General features: G+C 38.7%; 1 protein-coding gene across 1 annotated transcript in view; it reads left to right on the forward strand.

The window, feature by feature from the left end:
• LOC126199500 (sodium channel protein para-like) overlaps nt 1–21306 on the forward strand; it is a 391295-nt gene that overhangs the window by 101007 nt on the left and 268982 nt on the right. Inside the window, exon 4 of the mRNA XM_049936423.1 lies at nt 2518–2646. Within this exon, the coding sequence (XP_049792380.1) occupies nt 2518–2646 (129 nt within the window). The remainder of the gene's footprint in view (nt 1–2517; nt 2647–21306) is intronic.

Genomic DNA, 21306 nt, shown 5'->3' on the forward strand with positions numbered 1-21306 from the left:
GGGGACTATTTGACCTCCGTAATATTTTACCCAAGAGGACCCCATCATCCTTTAATCATACAGTAAAGCTGCATGCCCTCGGGAAAAATTTCGGCTGTAGTTTCCCCTTGCTTTCAGTTGTTCGCAGTACCACAACAGCAAGGCTGTTTTGGTTAGTGTTACAGGGCCAGATCAGTCAATCATCCACACTGTTGCTCCTGCAACTACTGAAAAGGTTGCTGCCCTTCTTCAGGAACCACATGTTTGTCTGGCCTCTCAGCAGATACCCCTCCATTGTGGTTGCACCTACGGTACGGCTATCTGTATCATTGAGGCACGCAAGCCTCCCCACCAACGGCAAGGTCCATGGTTCATATTTATCTCCATGAAAGCTTTCAAATAAAAATCATGTGAGCAAGTATAGCAGAAGAACTGAAAGTCCCTCAATAGAATGCAGTAAACTGTTCTTATGTACACAGTTGTTTAGCCAGATTCATACATATTGTTTGACCACATTTTGTTGACCCTTTATGTGGTGGTTGTCGAGAATGGCAAGAAACATGACTTGCCTCTGCATTAGGATGACTTGTCTCTGCATTAGGACCACTACACGGAGAAGTGAGGTGAGGGGAGGATTGCACAAACTGATTCCTGCAGTGTTGGTCATGCTTTGTGGTTATATGAAAGCAGAGGTGGCACATGTGGAAATATTAGTGCTTGGGACATATGAATGTCTTCCAACTAGTGCCAATTTTCTCCACTGTTGATGTCAGCAATAAAAAGGGTCAGCTTATCATGGGCAAACAATGTGTATTTCTTTAAAAGTCCCTGTACATGCTGACTTTCTTTCCGAATACTTCAATAAAATGTGCTGAGTATCTGCACTTTTCATTTTCAAAGCTATACAGAATACAGCAACCAGTATGGAAACAAGCATGCTTTGTTTCATAGGAACCTTACATGAAGTATAATCACTCAGAAGTATATTTTAGTTATGCAGTAGTACTGAGATGTACAAAATGCATTGGAGAGTACTTTTACCAAATAATAAATTTCTCACCCAACAGAGTAGTCTGTTGTCAATAACAGCAATTTTTGCAGCACATGGAAAAGCACCCTATTCATTTATTTATTTTGTATATCTATAAAAGTGTGAGCTGATACAGAATTTTATGGGATAGTGTTAAGATGAAAGTTATTTTAAAAGAGTTAGATCTCATCTGTCTGAGCTTTACTAATTCAGTTTGAGAATTCTTCCCTAATTGAACGGTCCAAGACAACAAATAATTTTAGAAAGGAATCTTATAAAGTCAGTATCTATACAGTACTCCAGATAGAAGGTTTTTTAGTTCCTTATGTGACACAATTTCTACATCACTAAACTAAAAATAGTTTTAAGTGTTCATTGTAATAAAGGAAAATATTAACTGATATATCTCATTACTAATAACTTCATCTTAAAAGTAGTAACATATTTTAAAATGTTATTTAGATTATTTTGTGGGGACAATCAGCCTACTTACTTTACATTACATGTAATATTTCTTTGCAGTTATGAATTGGAGTACCTGAGCCAGAAAATAATAGAACTCGACAACGGAATTTGTTTTCTTCCTTCTAAATTATTTGTACAAGTACATAGTTATTATTAGTCAAACAGTATGCATTATTTGCTGTCTTCTGTATGTGTCCATATCAAATTCAAATTTATCTAATTGGCAGAGGCACTTTTAAGAAGTTATTCATGTTAAATGCATTAGGGGATTGTATTTCCTAATTGATTTTGATTTAGTGACAATCTTTGGCAGATGTCTGTTGCATGAAAAGTGGTAAATGTCACAATAATATGGCCTTGATGTAAAACCATATGTATTCCTATAGAATGAGGAAACCTAAGTAATAAGTGCTATGGTTGGTTACATATTTCAGGACATTAAAAAAAAGAGTAATGCCTTCTCTATTTCACTACTGACTATTTCACAGAAATTCAAATTGTTATTATGAACAGCAGTAACTGAAACAGAAACACATATCTTCTGTAATAACAAGCTAGACAATATGTTACTTGATGTGTAGATTACAAAGAAAAAGTCCAACATTTATTTACATGTAGTTGAACCTGGCTGTAGTTGACATTAGAATCGAGGGTGGGGACCTACAGAAGTAACAATGTACATTAAATAAATGGTTAATAGAACATATATGATTTGATTTTATTAAACAAATTTCTCTTACCATCTCATTTAATCAGAGGCAGTTGTAATTATATAATCTCATTAAATCAGCCAATTAAAAATATTTTTGAATGGAGTCATTTCAGAACTAATTTTGTTACCATAGAGGAAATGGTTCTTTCTCATGCAGAGTTTTAGTTTTATTAGCATGTTTGTGCTTTATAATGTCAGGAGGAATCTCAAAAGCAGATTCAAAACTTGCTTGCCTGTCTCTCTCTGTCAGAGGTCTTCTTGTACTTGTGTTTGTTGTTGAGTGACTGTATTGTAGTTAGTGTAGACCTAACTGCAAACACTTCTCTTTCAGAGTAATTTTTACTGGCATCTACACATTTGAATCAGCCGTAAAGGTGATGGCAAGAGGGTTCATACTTCAGCCATTTACGTACCTTAGAGATGCATGGAACTGGCTGGACTTCGTAGTAATAGCTTTAGCGTGAGTAGTGACTGAGAGATTGGGTTTATTGCTAGATAATAATTATTTACATCAATGACTGCAAACTGCCATTTATAAATTGATATGTTGAATAATTATACAAGTAATCATATATAAAAATTTTGTACAATGTCAAAGTTGATTAAATTATAGATAGAATAATTCTTCAAATGGCAGTTTCCATTTTGCACCATTGATGTGAATTATTGATAGATTTAGAATTAGAGTTAGATATAGTAATTTTATAGATTAGATCCCATTCAGTAGCATCAAACACAAATTCATAGCCAGTTGGAAACATAACTATTATATATTTGTGCTTTTTGTTGCCATTGAATTTGAAGAGAGTAGCAAGCTTGTAAGCTTCCTTCATGAAACTAAATTTCTTGTATGTTGAAGTTCAGATTAGAATTTTTTGTCAGACTTTTTTTGAGATGCAATATTTAAAATTGTGTATATTCTTACAATTGATAAAACAGTTCTGTGCAGTTTAGGAAACTTACAAATTGTGAATGTTTTGTAGTAGTCTGTATAAAAGTATTTTGGAATTGAATCTCATTCCTCCCTTCACACATTTATTACCTCAAGCACTGTTTACTCCAGAAACAAATATTATTTGGTTATTTTGTTCAAATAAATAATATTAAAAAGGAAACATTTTCTATGATTGCATAAGATTATACAATTTCTTTCTCTACATGTCATTTGTGGAATACATAGGTTGAAAGATTATCACTCTGTCTATGGACTTGCTTCCAGGAAGGGATTTCAGCTCTTAGTTTTGTTTTATTTCTCAAACATGTAAAAAATGCCTTGGACACCCTTAAATGAAATTAATTCTTCAGCTTACAACTTACGCAAGTTTTCCATGATGGAACTATATATCTTTCTCATGCCAGTTTGATTACAGTTTCTTCTGGGCATATTAAATGTGTTGTGATAGAGCAGATAACTGATAGCATACCATGTTGTCTGAAAAACAAAAAATCTACACCATTTTGAGCCATACCTGAGTGCTTTACTCTTGCTGCTTATCATCCTGCAATGCATATATAAGTTAATGTCAGATTCACTATCATACCAAGGAGTTGTGTGCTCTCATCCTTGCACTTATGTATTAATTAGTTCCCATTTGCTGTCTTGTTCACTAGTTGTCAACAGAACTTTTTGTTTGTTTTGTAGTTTTCAAAACCCAGTCTTGAGTCAATGATTTCATTTGTGTAAACTTGCCAGTAAGCAGTAATCAATGCTAACTTTTGTGAGAAGGCTGGGCCAATGTAATACAGAATAAGATAAGGTTTACAAGTTCACTATATGTTGTTTTACTTTTGACATTTTCATCTCAAATAACTGACCAAACCTCCTTTACACTTTGTGTCAACAAAGAGGTCATGCGTAAACTATTACTTCACAATCTGATGTGGGTTATGCTGCACATAAACAAAACTTTCACACAGTAATGCAGTTGGCTCCTTTTAAGATCTCTCTATATATACAATACAGCCCTACCAGCACAATCAAAATTAAGTTAAAATATGCCTAAAACACATCTTCACATTCCCTCAAAAGGATTTTTCAAAATACCCAAACTCTTGATAATTAGTATGAAAAATCCTTCATAATTTGTCATAATTAACATAACAATGTGAAGTGAAGGCAATGTGCCCTTTCCATCTATACATGTCTTCATGTCAATATTGCATCAACCTCTCACATATGCTAACGCATCATCAGGAGACTACATTTTTATTCTTTTTTTTTTTAATGTCATCTACATTAATAAGATGTTTTGTCAACAGCTGTCCATGTCTGTAACGTGCAGGTTAGGTTCTTTCTATAAGTTACATAAAAACATTGTAGGAGTCGATGATAGTTATCACTAGTCAATGTAATTGTCCACCTTGATCGCTATTTACATTTTTATTTTGAAAAATATGGACATTAACATGTTTGGCCATCATCGAAATCACATTTAAAATCTCGATACACTGTATCTCGGCAGTTCACCTGTACACTTGTACTATGGCTTGTATATAGGTGAGGAATAATTTTTTTTTATTAATATGCACCCTTCAATTAGTATATTTTATTTTCTTGTTTTAGCCCAGTGTGTTTCAGAGCTACAACTCCATTCTCAGAGTTTATGTTAATGATTTGCGAGTATTACATATGCTACAACTCCATTCTCAAGTTTTAAAAAATGCATAACACTTGCTCTCTGTAATAAAATTATTTTACTTTACTATTGGTTTCGGTTCTGAACAATCATCAGTGGCAGCCGATTTTGTACAGCTGCCATTAATGATGTTCAGAACCAAAACTGGTAGCAAAATAAATAACATTATTACATACAGCACAACGTTATGCATTTTTTTTAAAACTTGTTCATGTTGTTGACCATCGCCAAAGCAAGATGTCCATTCTCAAGAACTGTGCTGATGTTTTTTTAGTGTTATGCATACTTTCTTTTGTCATCCAGCATGAAGTGAACAATGTAAGTTTTAGTTTTATGCAAAATACATCTTGGATGAGATAAAATAAAATAAATAAAACATTGCTAATAATTAAGTTTATTTGAACATAAAAAGATCATCTGCTTTGGTGAAAACCTTCCACATATGCTGTTACACTTCAAACAAAGTAACATGTTCATGGCTGCACAACATAGCTCAAATGACAAACTTTAATTTGTGAGTTTAGGATGCATTAAGGAAGTAAGGATCATTGAAATAACTAATAAAATAAAATAATATAGGGTAATGCCGTCTAAAGATTATACTTATGTTCTTGTATTTACTGTACATGATTTGGCATGCTCATTAGCATACTTCATGATCCAAATGGCTCATCTCAGTTTTACTATTTCTGTTGAAAGGTATATAATTTATGTGTTTGCATTACTTATAAAGAACTATTATGTTGATATTTGTAGTTCACAATATGAATGAAGTCGAATGAAATAATCTGCCGTGGAGAAGTTAGAGTAAGCACGAATTAAGTGGAATGAAATAACCTACTGTGAAGAAGTTAGAGTAGGGGTGGTGTGCAGCTAAGGGTGGGAGGAAGGAGGGCCAGGGTATAGGACAGAGTGTAATGTGACGGGGTAGATTAGATGTAGCTGATGGGGGACAATGGAACTCATAGAGAGGAGAGGGTGTGTTTATTCATTCTTGTGGGTCTGTAGTTTTGACATTGTTACTGAGTGTGAGAAGTAGTTTATTACAGTCACCCTCCTGACCTTGATCCCTGCTAACTCACTGTTCCCACACCCTCTATCCAACATTTCCCATTCCTCTGTACTGTCACTCTCTCCCTCCTTGTTGTGATCTTCATTATGTGGCACATCTCACTAGCTCCAGTACCTGTTTATCAGGGACCTAGCCCGTGCACCTGTCACCTTTCCTGCCCACATTCCTTGCCAGCAAACCTGCAGTCTCCTCCAAGCCACTTGCTACTTATTCCCATCCCCTCTTCCTGCCTCTTGATTCGCTTTACCTGTATCCACAGCACCCACCCTGGTCCACCTGCCGAAATGCAATCCTGACATTTTGTGTCTCGCCAGCACAATGTAGGGGCAAAGGTGTGTGTGTGTGTGTGTGTGTGTGTGTGTGTGTGTGTGTGTGTGTGTGTGTATTTGTACTCCAGCTATTCCGAAAGCTAGCAGGTTTTCTTTCTGTATGAGCCTGTTGATGACTCTTTGCTTCTGCTGTTCATTGAGTGGTCTCTTTTATCCGTAAATTATTTATAGTCACTGTCTATTCATTCATTGTCTGTTCATTAAGCATGTTAGTGGATTGAAGAAGACGTTGCATATATATTTATACTGGCTCTAGTGCATTAGTTATTGTATGTGAGGATGGTTTATGGTAGAGTGTGAGATCTAAGTGATATCTGGTAACTTTTGTTCACTGTCATAAAGGTGAACACATGTCACTACTATATCTAAGTGTACATCACACATAAGCAGTGGCAGCTTATCTTCATGACCGTGAATGCAACTTACAAGACATCAATTTCACAATCGGCCATCCTTAGGTACAAAACATAACATACTAGTGGTAATAGAACTACAGAGGCAACAAGTTTTCCAGTTCACTAACATGCTGATGACAGTGGAAATAATAGAACACTTTCTATACTCAATAATGACGTCTGATAACAAGTGACTTACAAGAGTGAATAAACACAATTCCATTCTCACTTATACATACATAAATACATGTACGTTTCTCAATCACTTCCATTCTCCCCCTGAGCTGTATATCACTTTCATCTATCCTATAAGAGCACACCATATTCTACATCCTCCCCTCTCACCCTTCCAACCATCCACCTCATCCCGCACTCACTGCCACTTCCGCACAGAAGGTTATTTCATTTCCATTCGTTGATTTCATGAACTGAAAATAACAGTATAATATTGCATCAAAAGATATTCAAATCTATAAATTATGTTCTTGTCAGCAGAAATAGTAAAACTGTGATGAGTAATTTGAGTCACACACTATACTAATAAACATGCAAAACCATGTACAGTAAATGGACAAATGTAAAAAAAAATAGCGTAATTGCCACACCCCTGAATTATTTTCATTATTTTACCTGTTATGTGAATGATAATAATATGACCTGTACTTTTTTAATACATCCTAAGCTCATAAATTAAAATGTTCCATTTCACCTCCAACAAGCAGTGATCTCTTTTGATAAGAATCCTTCTTCTTCCAAGATATATTTCTATCCTATTTTTTTCTAATGAAACCATTCTCAACATGCAACTGATCGTTAAACCCAGTTCCATGAAGGATACTGTTTCATTACTCGTCTTCTATTATTTTCATGTGCAGTATAACTTGTCATTGCCTCAGCTTTCTTGTTCCCATAACTTTTACTGTCTCCAGTCTGCTCACTGGGAGGCTTCATACCTGATCATTCCTTTGAGAACCTTGTTTTGTAACTTTGTAGAAACTGCACAGAATTAACTACCAGGATAGAGCAACTATCTTCTAGTCAACACACTTATATTTATTTCAAACTCTGATACTATATATTCCTTTCCCATTATTTGTGATTCTATCACTAGTTCGTGTTGTTATCAGTTTAGCTCCTCTCTCTTGATTAGCCATACTTGATATGTTCCTGTTACTTCAATTTCAGGGCATGCTCTGCCTGGAAATCTATATGGTTTTCTGGTTTCCTCTCTGTCATGTATCCTCCATAGCAACATCTTCACTATAATCTCCATTCCAGTGTCATATGCTTCCAACTCCCATGGCAGCTTCATATTGGAACATGTAAGATTGTCACATGCCTCCATGGAAAGGGTACTCCAACTGCACCCACGTTGAAACCTAGGCCACCTGTTCTGTTGTTTTCTATTTCTTCATACTGGAGACTCTACATAGTTCTCTCTTCTGAAGCTAACACACACTTCTTCTTGCTGTTGACCTTGCGATTTTTTATTCATTCAATCTGATCCAAAACGTTCTGAGACATTTCTAGTTTGTTAATTGCACAGCCTACATGCACCTCCAGCACTACTTGTGGTAATCATCATACAAATGCTGATAAGAATATATTTTCTACCAGGAAGATCTCAATATCCATTCATGGATCATTCTATTCATTGAATGCTAAATAAGTCCTGTGATAATTTGGCCCAGTCATTGATGAGATTTATGTTGTAACATCAACAAAATAAGGAAGGAATATATTTTACGCACTATAAAGATGGCACATCAAGTTGTGGACAGGGACAACAAAAAGATAGTTAACTGTTACACATTTGGCTTTCGACCAAACCCATCTTCAGAAAAAAAATACACACATATCCATCCATCCAAGCAAGCACACCTCAGGCACACAAGACCATCATGATCAGCAGCTCGAACCAGAATGCAATGTGAAAGAAAGCAGCAGTCTGGAGGGGAGATGGAAGGGAAATGGATAGTAGGGTATGGACTGGGGGAGAGAAGAGTGCTGCCTGGTGGAGGATGCAGGGTCTAGATAGAGGCATGACAAAACTGCACTGAGAAACCGTGGGGCAGAGAGATGGGGAAGGAGGAGGAAGTGGAAAAGGAGAGGAACAGGTTAGGAGGAAGAATGGCAGGTGCATTCAAAGAGACAGCACACGATGAGAATGAGGAAACGTGAATATGGAGGAGGTGATAGGACAGAGGGTGTGGAAACTGTTGGGTGGAGGGTGTGGGGTGGTAGGTTACCATAAGTAGAGGCCGGTATAATTTCAGAAGCAGAGAATGTGTTGTAAGGATAACTCCTATTCTGCACAATTCATAAAAGTGAGAGGTGGAGGGGAGGATCCAGATGGCCTGAGTTGTGAAGCAGCCATTAAAATCAAGCATGGTGTGTTCTCTCTGGCCCGTAGTCTGATAGTTGCTGTTCATCCTCGTGGACAGCCGGTTAGTAGTCATACCAATATAAAAAGCTGTGTAATGATTGCAGCAGAGCTGGTATATGGGATGGCTGTTCTCACAGGTAGCCCGGCCTCTGATAGGGTAGTATAAGCCTGTGACAGGACTGCAATATGAAGTACTGTGTGGGTAGGTCTTGCACGTGGCTCTTCCCTGAGGTAAGGCATTGGGAGTGGCATAGGGATGGATTTAGATGTTGAGGAGATTGGGTGTGAGATGGAACACCCCTTTAGGAGGGGTGGGAAGGATCTTGGGTAGAATGTCCCCCATTTCAGGGCACGGTGACAGGTAATCAAAGCTCTGACAAGAAATATGGTTCAGTTGTTCCAGTGTGAGGTGGTACTGGGTGACAAAGGAGGAACTCTTTTGCAGCTGGTTCTTGAGGGTCATGGGAGGATTGTGGATGTGAGGGGAAATGGTATGGGAGATCTGTCTGTGGACCACGTTGGCAGGGGGGAGGAGGGGGGGGGGATTAGTGCCTGTCTGCGAAGGCCTTGGTGAGACCTTCAGCTTATTGGGCAAGGGACTTCTTGTCACTGCAAATTCAGCATTGCTGGGTGGCCAGACTGTATGGGAGTGACTTTTTGGTGTGAAAGGGATGACAGTAGTTGAAATACAGATACCATTGATTGTTGGTGGATTCAATGTGGATGGAGCCACCAGAGAGGAGGAGGTTAACATTCAAGAAGGTGGTATGCTGGGTTGAGGCCGACCAGGTGAAGAGGATGAGAGAGAAGGTTTTGAGGTTGTGAAGGAATGTGGAAAGGGTGTCTTGGCCCTGAGTCCAGGGCATGAAGATATCATCAGTGAACCTGGGCTAGACCTTTTTATTTTTTTTTTTGGGGGGGGGGAGGCTAAGGAGGTCTCTAGTTGACCCTTAAACAGATTTTATAGGATGGTGGCATATGGGTTCCCATGGCTGTGCCATGCATTTGTTTGTGCACCTACCCTTTAAAGGAGAAGTAGTTGTGACCTTGAATAAAGTTAGTGAGGTGTATGAGAGGAATGAGAAATTGGGTTTGGAATCTGACATTTGGAGAGGTAGTGTTCAATAGTGGCAAGACCATGGGTATTGGTGTATAGGGAAGTGGTATCAACAATGACAAGTAGGTATCTAGGATGTAAAGTGGTGGGGGTGATGGAGAGTCGGTGAAGGAAGTGGTTGGTATTTTCGATTTGGGAAGCTAGATTATGGGCAGTTGGTTGGAGGTGTAGCTCAGTGAGGGTTGATATCCTTTCAATGGGGGCACAATAACCAGCTACAATGAGGCATCCAGGAATTTTGGGTTTGTGGATTTTTGGGAGCATGCAGGAGGTGGCTGTGTGGGGTGTCATGGGGGTGAGGAAGCAAATGGATTCATTGGCAAGATTTTGGGAATGCCCTAATGCCTTAAGCAGAGTTCGGAGGCTATGTTTGAGCTTCTGGGATGGGATCACTCTGGCTGAGTTTGTAGGTCGCGGAGTCAGATAATTGGCAGAGGCCTTCTGCCAGTTTGTCACTGTGATTCATTACAACACTGGTGGAACCTTTGTCTGTAGGTAGGATGATTAGGTCAGAATTAGTTTTGATGTTCTGTATGGATGTCTTTTCTTCTACAGAAAGGTAGGTGTTCGTAGCAAGGGGCCTGGGGAAGGATGATGAGGCCACATTGGAGGTAAGGAACTACTGGAAGGTGACCAACTGGTAGTTAGGTGGGAGGGGAGGGGGATCACAGTTGGATGGTGATATAAACAGAGAGAGGGAGGGTTCAGTGTTGAGATTAGGTTGGCTTTGATTGGAGGGATTGATGGCAAAGAAGTGTTTCCATATAGGGATCTGGAGAAGAAGCGTAGGTCTTTGACAAGTCCAATGTAGTGAAATTTAGGTGTAGGGCTAAAGTTGAGGCCTTTGGAGGGGGCTGAAACTTCTGTGGGGCACACGGTTATCGTGGGAAGTTTTAACAACAGTGTCCTACGAATGTTTTGCCTCTGGATGTAGTGGAGTGTTGGTAGGGAGTTTTGGGGTCAGCAAGGCAGGGTGTGTGTACTTCGAGGTATTGATGAGGAGGAACACTGGGGTTAGAAAGTGGTGCCCTGTGGTGCCAATAAGACATCAGCAGGTTGGATAACTTATGAAGGTTTGTCTGAAATGCTCCTCTAGGTGCTGGAGAACAAGGGATTCAATTTCAGAGATGTGATAAGGCTTGCAGAGTGACAGTGGAGAGAGCAGAGGTAGTTCTTGAATGCCTTTGCTTGTGACGGCCAGGGACTGGCAGAATCTGAAAATCATTGTGAACTATTGTGAAAGGAATAGTGGGATCCAGAGAAAGGAATTTTTATGGTTAGGCCGTTGGGGAGGGGAGGGGATTCCATGGTTTAAGCAGCATTTAAGGAACAAGATGTAGGACTGGGTTTTATCCAGGGAAAGGAATACTTTTTTCAGTGGTTGCAGAAAGATGGAGCAGTAGTCCATTGGGGCAGGGATGGTGTATGGGATATTGGAATGAGGCAGAAATTGGCAAATGTAGGTGTTAGACAGTTGTGAGGGGAGCTGAAAGTTGAAAATATGTGTAAAAATACGAAACATTACCCAGAACACTCACAGATATTTAAAAATATGCACAAGTTTCAATGGCTGCTTCACAACCCAGGCTATGTGGATCCACCCCTCCACCTCTAACTCTTCTGAACTGTGCAGGGCAAGTTATCCTTACCACACATTCTCTGCTCCTGAAATTATTATCGCAGCCCCAACTTACAGTAACCTACTGTCCCCACACCCTCCTCCCAACAGCTTCCACCTCTCTGTCCTATCACCTCCTCCCTATTTCCTTCCTCTCACCCTCATTGTGTGCCGCCTTATGCCAATGCACCTGCCCATCTTTCCCTTTCCCTGCTTTTCATCTCACCACCCTACCCTCCTCCATGCCACACAGCCTCTTGAAACTGTGCCTGGTGGCAGTCTTATCATGCCTCCATATAGTCCCAGCTTACTCCGCCAGACAGTGCTCTTCCCTCACCCAACCCATACCCTGCTTTACCTTCCTTTCCTAACCCCTCCAGATTGCTGCTGTCGTTCACATGGCAGTTGCATTCTGGTCCAAGCTGCAAGAGATGGTGGTCATGTGCACCTGAGATGTGCGTGCTTGTGTGAATGCATGTGTGTGTATGTTTCAAATGATGGACACTCCAGGTAGAAATATCAACAATGTAGGAAAAGATAGATTGCTACTTACCATAAAGAAGACATGTCAAGTTATAGACAGCCATGATTAAAAGACACGTTTAATTGTGCTTGTCTGCAACTTGACGTGTTTTCTTCACGGTAACTAGGAATGTATCTTTTCCTACATTGTGTGTGTTTCCTTTTTTGAAGAAGGCTTTGGCTGAAAGCTAAATGTGTAACAGTGTGCCTGTCTGCAACACAAGTATCATCTTTTGGTGAGTAGTGATCTATCCTTTTCCTTGTACTGCTGATATTCCAACCTGGAGTTTCCATTGTTAGATTTAAATTATGAGATATTTTTGCTGTGCCCAGTACTGCCTCAGAAATGCTTGCTCAAAGCACTGGGCATTATTCGCTTAGTTGTGCGCCTAAATGGTCCAGGTTATTTTCTCATTGTTTGAATAGCTCAATGTGAACTCAATTTTTCATGGTCTTTCAAGTTCTTTGTCAATGTGTCTCTGAAAGTTGAAATGAACACAATGGGATGTTTATTTTTTTCAGTTCAGGTGCTTTTATATGGCTTGGTTTCATCAAACCACCTTTGAAAGCCCTAATTAATACAATTAGATCCACCTTTCCGATGATCTGGTGTGACTCATTTCACTCAATACGTGCAGTGGGTTGATTAAAACTGATTCCACCGTAGTACTGACTAAGGATTCAATCATTTTCTGTTTGTGCTATCTCAGATCCGCTAAAGTTTTCTCTGCTCACCTTTATTTATTTTAATTTTTTCTCAGTGTCATCTGCACCTGGCTCCAATTTTCCTTGTCTTTCCTCACAGTTTTCATAAACTATCTCGAGCCCAGAATGGAAAATTTACTCTTTTTTAATTTCCAGTATTTTACCATGACATCTTCGCTCTCTAATGTGCACTCAGTTATCCTTTTCTACTAGAGGGAGCTGCAGAGGGTAAAACCTGTAGTGGAAGACAGAGATCGGAATACATCCAGCAACAAATTGAGGACATAGGTTGCAATTGCTACTCTGAGATGAAGAGGTTGGCACAGGAGAGAGATTGTGTTTTCTCTCTTTATTTCTTTACTTTTCTTTCCGTTACTATTCAGATTGTGTTTGTGTCAATGGCTCAGTGGTTAAATACCAGACTACAGGTACAAAGGTTTTGGATTTGACCGCTGGTCAGTCTTAACATTCTTGTTCATCATTTATAACTTCTTTTGCATCTGCCAATGTTTGATAATGTCAAAAATGTGTAGTTATACACTATGGTTCTGAGTCTACATTAAACTGTATGCCCCCTTATAAATGGCTGGGTTGTTGTGGTCTTCAGTCCTGAGACTGGTTTGATGCAGCTCTCCATGCTACTCTATCCTGTGCAAGCTTCTTCACCTCCAAGTACCTACTGCAATCTACATCCTTCTGAATCTGCTTGGTGTATTCATCTCTTGGTCTCCCTCTACGATTTTTACCCTGGGTAAGTTAGTTCAAAGATCCAAGGAAGGTAAGGGTATACAACTTCCAATAGGACTATATCAGGTTAACCCCTATAGTGTTCAAACTAATAATCAGTTTTACCTTCACTCACTCTAATAGTTCTTGGTTGTCTGTTCTCTTCCACTTGTTTTTTTCTTTATTTTTATTAAAATTGTGTCTGTTCTTCCTTCTTTGGCATCTTCTCTTCTCCCTGATGTTCCTTCCCCATTTTTCCCCTCCTGCTCCTTCTTATTTTTATAAAGGCTTCTATTTTTCCAGAATGAGATTTTCACTCTGTAGCGGAGTGTGCGCTGATATGAAACTTCCTGGCAGATTAAAACTGTGTGCCCGACCGAGACTCGAACTCGGGACCTTTGCCTTTCGCGGGCAAGTGCTCTACCATCTGAGCTACCGAAGCACGACTCACGCCCGGTACTCACAGCTTCACTTCTGCCAGTACCTCGTCTCCTACCTTCCAAACTTTACAGAAGCTCTCCTGCGAACCTTGCAGAACTAGCACTCCTGAAAGAAAGGATATTGCGGAGACATGGCTTAGCCACAGCCTGGGGGATGTTTCCAGAATGAGATTTTCACTCTGCAGCGGAGTGTGCGCTGATATGAAACTTCCTGGCAGATTAAAACTGTGTGCCCAACCGAGACTCGAACTCGGGACCTTTGCCTTTCGCGGGCAAGTGCTCTACCACTTGCCCGCGAAAGGCAAAGGTCCCGAGTTCGAGTCTCGGTCGGGCACACAGTTTTAATCTGCCAGGAAGTTTCATATCAGCTTCTATTTTTCTTATGTTTTTTATTCAGATTGTCAACTCCTTGATTTGTATTTATCACATCAATGCTACTTACCTATGGTAGCCACTGAACTACATTTTATTTATGTTTCCAGGTGAAAATGTGCATTGGAAACCTCACTGTGTCATCCTTCATCCTTTCTCTTTCCTGACATGCTTCTCCTCATTCCTGATTCCTGATGGACTATAACTTTATCTTCATTATTTGCAGCTTTTTGTTCATCATCAAATTTCAGTTGTCCCCAATACACTGAATCATTCTCTACTAATATAAAAGTCTTAACATAAAATGAACACACAAAACTTCCCACTTAAGAAACCCTTTCCACAAATACATTTTGTGCTTTCAGGTTTTTAATGGTGCATTTTTCTGATGTCACTGTCACAAAGTGCTGTTTTTGTCACCCATTTAGCATGTTCATAAAACTTTAATGTTTGCTGTGCTAATGATCCTCACATCCTAACATTGTATCCTTTCTCATGCTGCCAGATTTTCTTTTTGTATATGTATTGGTGGTTAATGATGTCAAGTGACAGGAAAAATTCTTGATCTCTCAGCTTAGTTTGCACACTACGTATCCCAACTAGGACATTTTTTTAAACAACTGTAACACAATCCCATCCAACATGCTATGGAGACCATGATAATCAGCTCCGTGCAAAAACAGTTCAGTTTGGTTAGAACAAGTAAAATGGGGTAAAAATAGCCCCATGCTCTTACACATTACAAACAAAACTCATTAAGTTTATCATTCATCCCTAAAAACTTCAGTACACACACACACACATTTTCTGCTGGTTTTTGGTTTGATCACAGCACAACAATGAAATTTTTAATATTTTACAAGCAAAGTGTTTGCATCCTTTCTCTTAGTTCTACTTAGTGATGTTGCTGAAAGATGTGATTAATCATCAATTGCTGGCAGGAATGCTTCCACTAATAAGTGTATGAGAGGTTAACATGTGACAATAACATGAACACAAAATTTCCCCTATGTCTGCCCTAAAACTTAGCTATGGAATCAGAATATAGCCTTTGCACAGATCATAAATTTTGTAGGTCATTTGTACTATCATGTTCATGCTTTAATGCATTCTAGTTCTGTATATTTCTTGTATCATGTAAAGAATTGGCTTTAGTTTGCAACAGCTGCAGTACCATTGGTTGATATTAATATGTAGAGATGTTGTATCATCATATAAAATAGTTTAATGAAAGGCATGTCTATGAAAATAGGAATTGTCATAGCAAGGTTTTCAAAAATAAGTGTAGTTTTGAATATGAACGAGCAACATAATATTGTGAAGCATTTGTTTTATTTCAATCTAACTTCAAAAAACTACATTTAATAACTGCATTCAAATGAAATTAACTGACATTGATTAAGAAATGTTTGAATCAGACTATTACATTTGGAACTGTACGATGAATGGGAAAACACTGAAGGTAGGAATGTGACAGCAACTTCATGAGCTCTAATTAATACTTACAGATGGAATCTAATACTTAAACTACAATCCACTCCTAAGATGTCATTCTCTCATATTATTTACACACACTCTTCCATTATTTCAAAGTTACTATGATAGATATGTATTGTGACACCCAACTTACTACTGTCAACCACATTCATGGAGGAGAATACAGACTGCAAGAAGGACAAATGATTTGTTCTCTGTCATTTATCTACAAAGGCTGACACAATATAATTAGGCGAATTGTACACAGTTTATGTTTAAATAACATGCTTGGTGATGGTTTAACATCCTAACCATATCAATGCCCGTTAGAAATATGAAATAGAATTTTGATTGTGAAAACATCACTAGAGTTTTAAAGTTGTATGCAAAAGAACACTTGGCATAATTTATCTCTGTGTGAAGTGCTAGAGTTTTCCCACAGTCCATGATTCCCTTCAATACAGTGCTGTGCTCCAGATGCATATTCTCAGAAATTTCTTCCTCATATTAATACCTATGTTTAATACTAGTGGATTTCATTTAACAAGGAGTGCACTCTTTCTCTGCATTAGTCTACTCTTATATCCTCATTGCTTCATTTGAAATCTGCTTACTTTAAATGACATTAATTCGAGTCCTCACTAATAATGTAGATTCCCAAATCCAGAATTCATGTGCATATGCGCTGATCAGCCAGAGCATTGTTATCACCTACCTAATAGCTAGTATGTCCACCTTTGGCACAGATAACAGTGGCGATGCATCATGGTGTGAAAACAATGAGGCCTTGGTAGCTGGCTGGAGGGAGTTGGCACCACATCTGCACACACAAATCACCTATTTCCTATAAATTCCGGGAAGGGAGCGATGAGCTCTTGATGCCACATTCACTCACATCCCAGATGTGTTCAATCTGGTTCAAATCTGACGAATCGGGGGCCAGCACAACTATTGGAATTTGCCACTGTGTTCCTCGAAATAATCCAGCACACTTCAGTCCTTGTCTCATGGCAAATTATGTTGTTGAAAAATGCCACTGACATTGGGAAACATGATTGTCATGAAGGGGTGTATGTGGTCTGCAACCGGTGTACGATATTACTTGGCCATCATGGTACCTTGTACGAGCTCCACTGCCCATGTTTCCCAGAGCATAATGGAACCACTGCTAGCTTGTCTCTGTCACTGTCAGTACAGGAGTCAAGGAGCTGTTCTCCTGAAAGACGATAGGTTCATGGTCTCCCATCGGCATGATGAAAATGATATCGGGATTCGTCAGACCATGCAGTGCTCTGCCACTGTGCCAACATCCAGTGCTGATGATCACATGCCCATTTCAGTTGTATTCGCCAATGTCGTGGTGTTAACATTGGCACTTGCATGGGCTGTCGACTGGGGAAGCCCATTGTTCGGTGTATTCTGAGACACTTGTACTCTGCCCAGCTTTAAAGTCTGATGGGCAGCACTCATCAAATACCCAACAAGTCATACAGTTTCTAAAATGCTCGTGTCGAGCCTCTGGTCCTTGACAATCTCCTCTCGGTCAGATGCAAACAGATCTCATGCTTCCCCATTCTACACACGGACTGCACGCTCACTGATACTACACACACTGTGGGTGTCTCTGACTAGTTCTGACTCCTTTGCAGGTGACACTGCTATTACCTGTCAGGCTTATGTTGACAGTGGGCTGGTGGTCATAATCTTCTGGATGATCAGTACTTGTATTTACCTTATAGTTGTTTGTTGTGTAGGGTTGTAGTTCCATGGCTTTATATATGATTAGTGATGTTTTTTTTCGTTTAACTTTATAAATAATGAAGAAACAACTTCAAATAATGTTTTTTATTATTGTTTTATACATAAACAGTAATATGAGATCAGTACACTGAAGTATTCTACTGCCCTTGTGAATCAGTGTTGCCGCGTTCATCATAGGCAAAACAACACAACGCCATCTTGAAAAGTACATGTATATATTGGTGTCACAGATTCTGCTTGATGCTTCCATTGATATCATTTCAAGACAGTCACTATAACTATGCAAGTGTGTCCCCCTTCAGCAGAGACTTCTGCTTTTATTCTGTTGGCTAGACACATCATTCCCAGGGCATTAGACAAGCCCTACATACGAATTATGAAGTATCTTACAAAATCAAATTAACTTTCATGTAAATTTAAGTAATGTTGGTGGCTATTGGTCAGAAATGACTGGTTCTGATCAAAAGTAAATCGTGTTTATCAAGTCGTGCGTGACTGTGCACAATATCAATATGTTCCAAAAAGCCACGTGCGAAAATGCAGTTATTCAGGGGATCATATTCCAGGATCTGTTAATCACAGAGATAAGAGTTCAAATGTCTAGAATAGCCCATCACCTATGACCATATGTATACCTCTTGGAAGAACAGACGTACGGTAACTATTCTACAGTACAGGATCAAAATTTAACTGTTACACACTTCTGCCAGCCCAAGCAATTTAAGCAATTTGCTTGGTTCCTTTCCATTAAATATTGTGTAGCGTGAACCCTAGGCTGCTTATAAAAGCACCATTTGTTCATGGGCAATTCCTGTGAAATCACTGAAAACCATGAGTTTTAGTTACGAAAAGTACAAATTGTGGGGATGACCACTTCTATAATTTCTATTCATAGCAGATAATCAAAATTTTTACCATATTTTCTTAAGATGATGTTCTAGGGGAACCTGAAACATTTTTTTTTATATTGTTATCTGTCATCGAGATCCAGAGGTTCAAAGTTATCATACTTAAGCATGTAAAATATGCAGATAATATCTGGTCTGAGGTGTAACAGAGTTTTAACTGACATAGAGAACACATGGCAAGTGTTCTAGGGTCATCACAAGGGTTCCGAGGCCACCAGACTGTTTTTAGTCAGTATTTTTCTGCCAGTAAATCTTTATGACACTGTTCTGTGTAATGGGCACTTCATGCCTATGAAAATATGGCCAAAATGATCTTGCATTGACAAAAAATGGGCTAAAAAGGGTCTTAACATGCCTTGAGAGCGAAAAATTATGTAAAACTGGAAAGACTGCAAATTCAGTAAGATATTTGTAATAATGTTTTTACTCTTTTAAGATATAAATCATAAGTGTGGTGTTTTTGATTAATTGTGATTGATGAGCAAAGCATTCAGAAAAAAATGTTAAGCAAATGATTTTGTATTGACCTTATGTTATACCTACAAATTTGTTGTTTATATGTTTAAAGGTATTTAGTGTTGAAGAATATAAATACACTGTCAAAACTTTAATGACCTATAGAATTCGTTTTATACATGCAGCACACCATGCTGTAACAGGCAAAAGAAGGAACCAGTGGAAATACGCTCCTGTTGGAGCACAAAAAAAGTGAATATGTTCCTCTTTAAAAGTCTCTGACAGAAAAGTGTGGAACCAATTACCACAATTCTCATTGTGACTTCCTCACCAAAAATTTTGGCATGTGAACATGTTTGCACTTTTTTTTTTATCTGAAAGAGAGTAGCAAAAGAGACAGTGATGATGGAAGAGGAGGAGGTGGTGCTGGTGGTAGAGAAAGAGAGAAGAGACAGTGATGGTGGGAGAGAGACAGTGACAGGGAAGGAGAAATAGAGAGGGATGAAGACAATAGCAGAGGGAACCAAAGAGAGAGAGGAGGTATTCATAGTCAGTGAGAGAGAGTGGCAATAACAGAGAAAGAGAGGTAGATGAAAATTGAAGCAGTCAGAGCAAAAGAGAGAGGAGTCAGTGGAAGTGAAAAATACAAATAGATGGAAATCTTACAAAGGCTAGACCACTGAACTTTAACATATAGCTATACGGTAGGGCAGATTTTGAACCAGAATTTAGAACATGTGTAAATGAGATAGTGGGAGAGAGGCATACCTAGACAGTGGGAGAGAGACATTCATAGACAGTGGCAGAGAGAGGGAGATGTTGAGTATGGAGGCTTAACTATAAAGAAAGACTGGATAAAAGGATTTTGAATGTTCTATGTTAAAAGAGTGCGAACATGTTTGCATGCCAAAATTTTTGGTAAGGTAGATGGAATGAGGATTGAGGCAGCTGGTTCCCCATTTTTAAAGAGTAACCTTTTTTGTGATCAGACAGGAGCATTTTTCCACTGAGAGAGACAGTGACAGGGAAGGAGAAATAGAGAGGGATGAAGACAATAGCAGAGGGAACCAAAGAGAGAATCAGGTTGAAAGGTGATGTAATGTCTAAAAACATATGAAAACAAAAATTACTAGAAAAGTGTTGATATAAATGTCAATACAAAAACGGTATTATAATATAAATAAAATGATTCCATTTGATCAGAGGATTACACAACTGAAATTGTTTTTTTTTTCCTAGGAAAAGTATTACAAAAGTCACCGATAATCCTTATCAATGTTTCAGTAAACAACAGTAATTAAGAAATTGTCTTTTAAATGGCACTAGTTGTCAGAAAAGATAATTCAACTGCTTCAATTGAAATATGTGAGTTGCTTCAAAAAGCTTTTCTAAATAATTGTCAAAATGAAGATGAGCAGTGTTTGGAGTCTTAAGAGGAGTAATTGATGGAGCCTATCCACTACAAAACCAATTATGTCACTGTGAATACTGTATTTTACAGATTATAAGATGCCCTTTTTTTAAAAAAAAATTGCCTCAAAAATTCATGTACACCTGATACTTGAAATTAATATAAAAATGTCCAGTGTTTGATTTAAAATTCCTGCCAGTCTTAAAAATGTCTTTATATTTGATGCCATGGGAAACCTATCTTTGTTTGGCCACATTAGATTCAACTGGCAGCAGCAGTGCACCAATGCAACAAGCATGAGCTGGGAGGATTCACAAGCTTGCTGACACTTTCTCACTCCCTCCCTGTCTCACAAACCCAGAACACTTTCTAGCCTATGATGTGTCATTCAAGTCTACGGTGCCAGTGAACTTCAGTTGAAAGAGATTTGTGTTATCAGTAACAGTACAATATTTTTGTTAGTAGCTAGTTTCATAATGGGAAAAAATATAAGGTATTTATAGGATGTGGGCTATAAATTGAAAGTAAGAAATAGAGCAGCTGAGTGGCATTTTTGTCACTACCAACAGAAAAACCATTCGTGACTGAGAGGCTAGTGAAGAAGAACTGGAAAAGATGAGGAAGACTAAAGGTGCAAATAGAGGACTGAATGCAAACTGGGCAAAACTAGGTGACATATTGAAATGGATTCAAAGACACCATCAAAATGCCTTTGGAATTAATACAAAAATGTTTTAAATACATGCTCATAAGCTAGTGCTACAGTGGAACTTAACAGACTTTAAGGGTG

Source organism: Schistocerca nitens, chromosome 8 (assembly GCF_023898315.1).
Source record: "Schistocerca nitens isolate TAMUIC-IGC-003100 chromosome 8, iqSchNite1.1, whole genome shotgun sequence".
In the NCBI taxonomy this organism is placed as follows: domain Eukaryota; kingdom Metazoa; phylum Arthropoda; class Insecta; order Orthoptera; family Acrididae; genus Schistocerca; species Schistocerca nitens.